The sequence below is a fragment of the Exophiala bonariae genome (genome assembly GCF_035927105.1).
Source record: "Exophiala bonariae strain CCFEE 5792 chromosome Unknown scaffold_28, whole genome shotgun sequence".
NCBI lineage: Eukaryota > Fungi > Ascomycota > Eurotiomycetes > Chaetothyriales > Herpotrichiellaceae > Exophiala > Exophiala bonariae.
In genome coordinates, this window is record NW_027042503.1 from 544,447 (window position 1) to 554,630 (window position 10,184).

At 49.1% G+C, this 10,184-nt stretch overlaps 4 protein-coding genes across 4 annotated transcripts; all 4 read right to left on the bottom strand.

Moving 5' to 3' along the window:
• Positions 1-998: 998 nt before the first annotated feature.
• LTR84_007316 (uncharacterized protein) lies at positions 999-1,736 on the bottom strand (the record flags this gene model as incomplete). The annotated part of the gene is made up of 1 exon (XM_064850869.1): positions 999-1,736. One exon carries the CDS (start codon positions 1,734-1,736, stop codon positions 999-1,001), a length of 738 nt encoding a protein of 245 aa, XP_064702535.1.
• Positions 1,737-2,070: 334 nt separating this feature from the next.
• LTR84_007317 (uncharacterized protein) lies at positions 2,071-3,335 on the bottom strand (the record flags this gene model as incomplete). The annotated part of the gene is made up of 2 exons (XM_064850870.1): positions 2,071-3,279; positions 3,327-3,335. The coding sequence occupies 2 exons, from the start codon at positions 3,333-3,335 to the stop codon at positions 2,071-2,073; spliced, it is 1,218 nt and encodes a 405-aa protein (XP_064702536.1).
• A 736-nt stretch (positions 3,336-4,071) lies between these two features.
• Positions 4,072-5,061, bottom strand: LTR84_007318 (uncharacterized protein; the record flags this gene model as incomplete). The annotated part of the gene is made up of 2 exons (XM_064850871.1): positions 4,072-4,870; positions 5,054-5,061. The coding sequence occupies 2 exons, from the start codon at positions 5,059-5,061 to the stop codon at positions 4,072-4,074; spliced, it is 807 nt and encodes a 268-aa protein (XP_064702537.1).
• A 907-nt stretch (positions 5,062-5,968) lies between these two features.
• Positions 5,969-8,294, bottom strand: LTR84_007319 (uncharacterized protein; the record flags this gene model as incomplete). Its single annotated transcript, XM_064850872.1, has 9 exons — positions 5,969-6,348; positions 6,398-6,546; positions 6,597-6,790; positions 6,843-6,994; positions 7,042-7,121; positions 7,174-7,534; positions 7,585-7,720; positions 7,776-7,833; positions 7,885-8,294. The coding sequence occupies 9 exons, from the start codon at positions 8,292-8,294 to the stop codon at positions 5,969-5,971; spliced, it is 1,920 nt and encodes a 639-aa protein (XP_064702538.1).
• Between the last annotated feature and the right edge of the window lie 1,890 nt (positions 8,295-10,184).

Here is a 10,184-nt window from a genome sequence, read left to right on the forward strand (position 1 = left end):
ATCGACCACAGAATGGGGAAAACAGGGCTTCCCGTCCGCTCAGCCGTACTTAAGCCCCATGTCGGTCAGGTAGTAATGGCGTCGGTGACGAGCCGTGAATGCTGGCTGTCGATTGTTTTTTCTTTTTGGTGCGTAAGCACTTCTCCGGCCTTCTGAGCTGTATTCGATCCGGGTGATGCGTATCTGACTAGTAGTGTAGTTCAAAAAAGAATGACTTGTGTGGAACTTTTTTCTCATTCAGCAGTGAAAATGGTGTCACGTGATGAGATACCACTTCAAATGGGTTTTAGTCATATCTTTTACCCAAGATTGCATTGAAGGTAATTTGGTATGGTAGAACAGGAAGGACTGAGTTATCGTCAGATGTATAAACACTCGCATTGAGGTGTTTGACATGCACTAGCCTCATGGCGCGAGACGTGATGTCGGAGAGTGTACGCGTCGACATCAACATGATGACCGGAGCACACTCGCCCTAGGGAGTATTCTGTTACTGGTCCTGGTCGCAAGATACAGTTCGTAGAAGTTTCTTCAGCCTTCCATAGATTAGCTTGTCTCACGAATTGGACCCAGTATTGGCAGTTACATACCTAGAAAATCCAACGGGGACGTTGAGATTTGGAAGATCTAACTTGTGGCGAGAACAAAGGCGCTCAAGAAGTGGCTAGCATTCGGTCCGTTATACTCATGATACTCGATGCTCTAGTGGTTGCAGGATAGCCAGCAGAGTGCAGTATTGGCTGTGAGGATAAGATGGCACATTGCAGGTGGCCCTGGAGCAGGACAGCTTGACTAGTGCTCTGCTTCTCTTCTGGCGGCTTGACGAGGTGATCGTCGCATCAAACCGTTGATCCCAAGCTTTAATAGATCATGGCGAAGCGATTCTGGCCTCAGCTCATTCCAGCATGGCACATGGGACTCGGCCCAAAATCCTTCAGGTCAGGATAGCAAGGGTCCTATTTGAGGAAGACGTAGCAAAGCAAAGCAGAAAACTTTGTTCACGAGTCCACAGCTCCAGCCACAGTAGTAGGAGCAGTAGCGATCGTCGTTGCCGGTCCGGGCGTAGCACTTCCAGTCGCTGGCGCATTCCCGCCCAGTTTCTTGCGAAACACCTTCCGTTCGACCTCGCGAATCTTTTCTTTCTCCTCCATCTCACGCTCGATCTCGCGGATCTTGGCCTCGCGCTCGTCGATTTTCTGCTTCAGCAGCGCGGCCGTCTCATCTCTCAGCTTCTTGATTTCCTCTTCGTTCGCTTTTCCTGCACCCACACCAGTTGCTGCTCCAGAATCGGGTGTCGCGCCACCACCCACTTCTGTGCCAGGTTTTCTCATCGTGATATGAGCGCGTAGCTTTTCAAATCCGTACTTCGAGAGTTCTGCGTCGGTGAATGGTTTCAGCGTCACGGGGTTGGTGTTTGGCTCGGTAGCGCCCGCGACTGCGGCTGCGGGGATTTTCACCGAGGACAACGATGGATGGATTGGGGTGGTACGTAGAGGTGAATCTAGCGGAACTGGGCCAGACGACGGCCCACTTTGTTGTGTAGACGTGGGAGATGTGAGCGACCCGGCCGCGATGTCTGTTGTTTCTGAGGACTGGATGGCCTGGTAGGGCTTTGTGTCCTTAGCCAGCTCTGTTTGTGGTGTTAGGGTTTGAGGCTGGTCTTTGGTTCCATCGGGACCGCCGATATTTGCCTGTGCCCCTTCAGGAGGTGCAGCGGACAATGCCTCCTCAGCCATCGCGAGTGTTCGGTCCTTCACTGCTTCAAGTGGACTGTTTACCGAGCATTGGAGAAAGAGAGGGGAAGACTAGGACGGCAAGGCTGAAGTCGTGGCTGTAAAGTCAGATTAATGCTCCACCGTATACAAATATGAAATTTGACTCTGCTAGAGCGGGAGTCAACACCAATCAGCCTCACTCATTGTCCCCCGAAGTGTTAGGCGCAGGAACTCATCAGCTAATTGATTCTGTGAAAGTGCTATTGCTGCTCTGGCTAAGCCTCAACAAACACTCGATGATAGTAATAACACAAGAACCACGAAGAAAAAATACCCTGAACACAGTACAAACAACTCAAGCGCTCCAAGTGATGAAGCGTCCTAGCGCAGGAACTCCATCAACCAGAACATAAATCACATACGGTCCTGGTGCAAGCGTAACGTTTCGAGGCACTGACGCTATCACCTGATATCTGTGGCTGCATTGATCATTTTTCCAGCCTCTCATCTCAAGATACACCATGATTTGACCCATGTGTATTGAATGCGTGACAAACCCGTTTGAATGCAAGATGACTGCCACTCTGTGCAAGTTGATCTCCTTTGTAGCATTGAATTGAATGTACAAGTCTGTATCCCTGTTGAGTGTTGTAGGCGCCAATTTTTCAATTATTGGCCGAAGCTTCCACCGACCATTTCTCAGATATGGCGGCACCCATACTTCAGTGTTGAACTCGGTCCAAAACTTTTTGGATGTATCGTTCATCACAATCTCATCTTTGCGTACTGGCATCTCATTTGGATTGCTTCTAGCAATTAGCACGGTTCCATCGAGTAGGAGCAAAGCGACTGAGTGATACAAGCGAGGAAGAGGTGACTTTCCTTTCTTGTCCCAGGTGTATGTCCATGGGTCATAGACCATTGCCTCTAAGGCTGGTGGATCCGCAAGACCAAATCCTTGAGCTCCGGCTGTGGCTCCATTGATCCACAGAACAGTACCGTCGAGCAGGAGTACTCCTTCAACCATTACTCGACCTTCCGGCATGCTTGTCACCCTCCATTTTGGGGTTGCACGTAAGGGTTTCAACCTTCCACATGTATGATCGCATGGGCTTCCTAGCGCTTGATATTCTCCTCCACCACAGATCATGATTTCAGATTCATACTTGTTCTCCTTCCGTAGTGGAAGCATCACGCTCCCACCAGTGTTGGGATATGTACGGTGCATTCCAGGCAAGTCTGGCATTACTTTGACAGTAGAATTCGTCGCTACGTCAAAGATCTCAGATGACTTGTCGACGAAGATGAACAGTAATCCATTTGAGAGGAGGTGGAGGAACGGATACATCCAGTATGGCTGATTCTTGACCAGGATATTCATTCGATAGTCTATTCCCTCACTTATGCCGTTGTTGTTGAGAAGTTCGTATGTCGGATTGTTGTTGCTAAAATTCGTAGGGTCTCTTGCGTTGAGGCTTCCGGCCGCCACAAATACTTGCCCATTTGCCAATGTTTGGGCAGATGCATACCACCTCTTTGAAGCCAACTTGTTACTGTTCTCTTCCTACGAGAGACTGTTTCCGTCCATCTCGCTGCCCATCTTAAACCAACGTATTGCATCGAGTCCATCGAGTACTTTGTCGTCAACCCACGGCAACGGTCCGTTCCCCCCAACAGTCACAACTGACCCGTCCGCAAGGAAAGATCCACCGCAACAGAACGGGTTGGTGGTAACAGAAACAGGTCTCACACGCTTCGTTACAGGATCGTAAAGCGAGGAAAAAGCAAAACGGCCATTCGGTAGCTTCAGTAGAGTTGATGTTTCAATTTTGTCAAGGAAAAGGACATCTCCATCAGGAGGAATCAAGGCGGCGTGCATTGCCGGCACACCAGAGCTTCCGGATGATCTGAAGTAGATATCATCAAGCTTCGAGCTAGGAATAATATGGAGTTCGGTTGTGTTGAGACCCAGGTCGTAATCTCGTTGCTCAACGGGTAGAATATCGGCATTGGTGACAGTAGCAGCCTGAGCAATGAGGTGACAGAGTTGGACTGCAATGCAGACGTAATGGATGCGAGTGAAATACATACTGCTTAGTCGTAGCACGAAAGAGGTGATGTGGATGGTATGATGAAGCGTTGAAGCTGGTGAAGGGGAATGGAGAAGTGCTGTCGAGCCCTATTCCATGGCAATAAGACCTCCCCGACTGGAAGCCGCCATCCAACGTTAAAATTCGTCAACGCTCCTTCTGGGACAATGCTTTCGCTATGTTGCGCAAAAATGGCGGCTACTGAAATGCTGAGGGCGGCTTCCCAAAAGATTCCCATACTTTCATCGTAGATTCCCTAGCATCGGTCAGGGCTTTGGTACCTTCCATGTGGTCCATAACCCAGACGTACTGCCAATCCTATCCTTGATAACCTCTACGACATATTGGCCTGGGAATCTCTGGTGTCTTTGCCGGGCTGGCACTCTTCCCAGGGCATCGCCAACATGAATCAAACGATCAAGTGATGCTTCCAGAGCTCGGGACAGACTCGCACTCCCACAGAGCAAGCGATATTCTTCCCCATTTGGGCCTGAGAATGCCGATTCCAACGGTATGCCTTGTCCATCTCTTTCAAGAGATTTTATTTCGTTCCCAGGTTGTCCAGCAAGCTGTACACCCACAAACACACTGATGAGCACCAGTGGCCGTGCAGTGAGCTGAGAGAGCTGTGTGATACTGCGAATGAGGCCAGCGAGAAGGGCATGTACCCACACGATTCCACTTCTCCTCTGTGCTGCTGTAAGTGTCGGAGCAAGACCCTCGATCAAGACTATGGTGCGAAGGTCCTGATCTGTGCTGGAAGAACTTGCGAAGGCTCGGTGGCTTCCGGGCATGGCTTGAGAAAGTTGATAGACGCTTTCGTTGACCTCCCCAATGCTCTCGACCAAGCCTGCTAGATCGAAGAACTGCAATAGTTGGACTTTTTTGAGCAGGTCAATCGCCGCAGCAGAATCGGACATGCGTTTTGCAAGTATTGTGTGCAGTAACGGGATTGTCTGGCTTGTATGCGGTGCTACAATGTAGACGAGGAGTGAGGAGGAAGATGGTCGAACTTGGTCTTTCGATGTGCCTTGTTGATCGCTATCACCCAGCGCATCAGACTGACTTCTCAAAAGAGCAGAAGCCAGCAAATGCAGAGAGAGGGATGTCTAAGAATCCGAATTAGCAACCCTCCAGTGTTTAAGCACACCATCGACTCCTCCGTGACTTCGTCCAGTGAGTGGGGCATATTCTCTCTCACCTCAATGTTATCAAGGTCTACCGCACCAAGGCCAACAATACTTCCACCCCGCCATATTTGACTGAATCGCGGGTCAAGTCCTTCAATATGAAGGCCATCCCGTTGAAGTCTCCGACCCTGGATCCCTGTCGAGGTAGATTTGACCTCAAGGTTCAGCAATGTTGACGCCAGCACCGGCTCCGCTGAGAAGCCAGACATGAATGTAGTTCAGATCCTGGTCACAGCTGAGACGAAGCACGATGAAAAATTTGATTGAACTCTCAGTTCAGTTCTTCGCTGCTTGGGTGGACCCATTACGTGAGAAACGAAGAAATTTGCGGCTTTCATCATATTTTGACCATCAAATGTTGCTGATTATGACTCTTAGTATGGTGCTGGGCATGTGCATAACGGTATCTCAGGTTGTCATCAATATGTTGAAGAGCGCATTGTTGTGGCAGATGTTGAATGCGGCTTTGCCCCAATTGCTTGGCTCTTTTTCACAATATTTGAAGAAACGTCCTATTGCAGCACATCCTCTGAGCCATCAATCTGGGGGTGCGTGGGTATTTGGTAAACCATCTCTGCACTCGATGACTTTTTACAGTATTCATTCATATGGGGGAAGAGGGACTAGAATGGATTGATTGAATGAGAATGTCAATTGGATCTGTTCAGCTAACTAAGCAGACCTCGGGATCGACATCGATCTTCGGTTTTCGCTTGTGCTGATGTCTCGAGAATGAGTTTTGCCTCGATTGGAATGACTGGAAGCAGTCATGGCTGTCTCGATCACGCACATACTATCTGATGTTCTTCAGATTGCCCCGAATGATGCTGCCAACACATCTTCATCCATCTCAACCTAGCGAGAGATATCTTGATGGGAATGATGGTTGGCAGAAAACCTGATTTCCTACACGAATTTGGTTCTGTTGAAAAGGAACTCCTTCTCATACATGACTTGAAAGTAGGAAGATCCTCTACCAAGCAGCAACGGGAGTGCTGGTGTAGGTGCCCCGGGTTTCCTCAACAGGTGCAGAGGCGCCGGTCTCACCACCCCAGGCAGGTTCGGAAGCAGCAGCTGTGGCGTTGCCATTCCCCCAAGCATCATCTGAAGCACCAGCAGCTCCGCCTTTTGCACCCCAGGCATCTCCACCCTCATCTTCAACGGCACCGTCTTCGACATCAGGATCCTCTTCATCGAAGTTGAGGGCACCCTCAGGCTTGTACTGTTCCAAAAATTCGGGAATGGACTGATTGGTTTCCACCAAGATCTTGGTAATGAAGGGAGCCATGCCAGAATCTCGGTCGTTGTAGAAAGAAGTCGCCAAGCCTTCATTGCCAATGCGAGCAGTGCGACCTATGATGATTAGCAATTGATTGAAAGAGGAATATGTCAAAGGGCATACCAATTCGGTGAACAAACTCATTGAAACCATCATGTTCAGCGGATGGGAGATCATAGTTGATCACATGCATGACATGCTTGACGTCCAAGCCACGAGCAGACACTCCAGTTGCGACAAGAATAGGGGCATCTCCTGTCTTGAAAGAACGACTGAGAATGTGAGCGGATGAGATCACGAAACAGAACTCAGTGGCACTTACAGGGCATCTTCACGCTCAATCTGAAGGCGGTCCGAGTGAATCGAGGTGGATGGGAGACCCATATTGAACAAGTAGTCGTCCACAAGGTCGGCAGATTTCTTGGAACGCACAAAGACAAGAGTACGAGAAGGAGGCATAGATATCAAGAGGTCGTAGAGCGCCTGGTTCTTGTGGTTGTTCTCAGTCCAGATGATCTGTAAGATGTTAGTGAACCATTGCCACCGGTGACCGAGTAAGCATGCAGACCTGCTGCTTGACGTTGATGTGTACTGAACCTGTTCGGCCAATGCTGATGTGTACATGGTCGTTATCAAGAAACTTCGCTGCAAGCTTCTTCAATCGCTTGGGAAATGTTGCAGAGAACAACAAATATCGATGATCGCCATCAGTGTTGGCATCTGGAATTGTCAGAGTGTGATTCTCGCCGTGGACACCTATTACATACCTCCACCAGACATGATCTTTGTCATCTCAGTTTCCCAGTCGTCGTGCAGAAGCTCATCAGCTTCGTCGATGATGGTGTAACTTGCGATTGTGTCAGATTGAATATGCTATGACTGTCACGAGATTTTCTTACCGAACACGAGAGAGTGAAAGAACTTCAGGACGACTCATGAAGTCAAGCAGTCGACCAGGAGTGGCCACCAAAAGATCACAGCCGAGATTCAGTTGAGCAATCTGCTCACGCATAGGACCACCACCATACGCAACGCAAGGTCGCAGCATGGAGCGGTAGCACAGGCGACGAGCCTCGTCAAAGATTTGACAACACAACTCTCGAGTGGGTGCCACGATCAAAATCAACGGCTCCGCACGAACACGCTCACGTTCAGCATCAAAGTTGCCAGCAAGGTTGGGACGACGAGCAGCCAACTTCTTGACTTTTCCCATCAACTTTGAAATACAGGGGATGAGAAATGCGGCGGTCTTGCCAGAGCCTAAGAAGAATATGAGCAAACGCCATCACGAGATTTTATTGCAGACAAACCGGTTTGAGCAACCCCAATTATGTCGTGGCCCGACAGGACAGCAGGGATGGTGTAGGCTTGGATGGGGGTGGGCATTTGGTATTCGCAGAGTTTGATGTTCTCAACCAGGACAGGATGGATGCCAGCGGTCTCGAACTATGATATGGTCAGTCAGAAGGAAAGATGAAATTCATTGAAGGTCGGTACTCACGTCACTGATGGGAGCAGGACGCTTTTGGGACTCGACAATGACTTTCACAGTGGTGAGGCTATGTGGGTTAGCTGATGCAGATACCTTGGGAGCAAAAGTCGGATGTTACTTCTTGAAGTTTCCACCAGCCCGATTGATGAATTTGGAATTGAAAAGTTCTTCTTCCAACTTCTCACTGCGAGGGCCGACATCACCATACTCCTCCTTCCACTCGTAACGACCAGCATCATGAGCCCAATTTCCAGGTGCAAACTTTGAGGCACGAGAAGTAGCACCAGTCTCAACAGTGGCATTGTCATCCTTGTTCTCGCCACTGTCGAGACCGTCACCATTGGAGGCAGGAGTCTCGGTGGTGGCTTGATCAGCATCGTACTTGTATGACTTGGGGGCGACCCAGCCGTGTTCAGAAGCAACCTTCAAGGCTGCCTCATTCATACGGCCAGAACGATAACCGAGGTGATTGCCATTGGTAATGTCGGGAAGAGGCTCAGCCAACCCATTAACAGAGAGGTCGGTCATGCTAGAAGGATTGCAATGTCAGATTGAATCAAGAGCTTGAGAATCGCCAGGCAAGGATGATAGGCAGTACAATTGAGGTGAAGGGGAGGGATGGATAAGAGAAGAAACCCTCAGATAACGTCCAAGGGGATGTCAGGCTGTGATGATGACAACCTCGGAAGATAACAACCTTTGAGGATGACAATGTGTGATGATCACACGCTTTGATGATGACAGTCTGTGATGATGACAAGGTGTGAGAGACACAATTGGTGGGCAAAAGCCTTGAGGGCAAGGAATTTGGTGTCACTACAACAACACAGAGGCACAGAAGATGATGAAGGAGTGAGGATGACGATGATGAAAAGGAAATTGAGGAACGTGAGAGAAAGATCTGGGATCTTGAAGGGTTTGTGCTGTGGATCTTTGACTTGCCTTGAGAGTTTGCTAGTACGTGTCTGCCACTGACGATAACAGGTAGCGGCGAGGACCAACAAGTGAGAGACTGAGGAAGAGAAGAGAAGAAAGACCCTTGAGACTGACTGAAGAAAGCCAGTTGAAAGACCCGATGTGTGTGGGAAAAAAGAGAAGAATCGATTGAGCGGGAGAAGAAGAGGAAGGAGGTACTTATAGGCAGAGGAAGGAACGACAACAACAACAACAACAAATTTGGCACTAAGGGTGACGAGATGATGTCGTTGCTATGATGTCGTTGCCCTACCCTGGATTCAGTGGACCTAGTCTTCACAAATGATACTCCTTCTAGATATTATCCAGTATTGAAAGAAATCTCGCACCAGAAGCGAGGAATGGCGCTCGATCCAAGGACATGCATATGCCTTGACGAGCTCTGCTTGTAGAGATATAGCAGCACAACAAGCTGGAATGACTCAAACCAAGATAACAACCTAGTAAAACGCCGAGAGATCATTCACACGAGTGATGGTTTGCCTTGACTCCTCCGAGGGCAGCACTTCTTTCCATCCAAGTGATCTCTGATCATTCGCACAAGACCAGGGCTGAACACCTCGTTGTGCTCCTAGATACACTATCTGTGCACGAATTTCTTCAGCTTGCCCGTAGAGATCCATGTGGTCTTCTCGCGCACGTTTCGATCCTGTTCAACGCAAGCTGTACCCAGCTCCTTTGTCTTTGAGTCCAATATGTCTCAAGACATCAATGCGATTGGCGCCATTTTCTCGGTTACCAGGCCGCTCATACAAAAGCAATGTGCACATCTCAGACATCCTCTTCTGCAGCGCCATGGGTCAGCAGCATTGCATTGGTCAGGGAGATCCTCAGCACCTTTGCTTTGCTCAAGACGCGCAGCCTTTTGATCATTTCATATCACCAGAAGGTTGTCTCTCATCTTCACATGTCTGACAGCATCGTATGGCATCTCCCTGTAACGGTCCAGTCATTTCCTAGGACAGAAAAGACAGCATCCTCCGAATAAGGTGTGTCAAGCGATACTGGTATTCATAATCCATGCCTTGGAAGCTTCGTTGTAGGTGAGCCCATGCAAGGCTGTTGATAACCTGCAATGCTTGCACAACTCTGGATGTTAACAAGGAAGACCACATATTTCCAACAGAACATGCCGACAGGGCGGGGCATAGGCAAGACGTAAGGTTCTCATCGTCACCAGACAGCATTACTGACTTATTGTGATGAAGAGCTCGGTGTTTAGCTCTCTGGCCATGTTATGCAACACAGGCAAGATGGGCTTCGGCAAGTGCTCGTCAGATATTCTCACAGCTGTGAGAGCTCCAAATCGAATACTGACGAACATTCTCAGGACAGTATATTACCACAATGGCGATCTGTAAGCATCCCTTTACATACCCACTAGGTAGTGGAATGGAGCTGCAAGACACGCCTCATTGTTCTGCGTCAGACTGGACCGACATG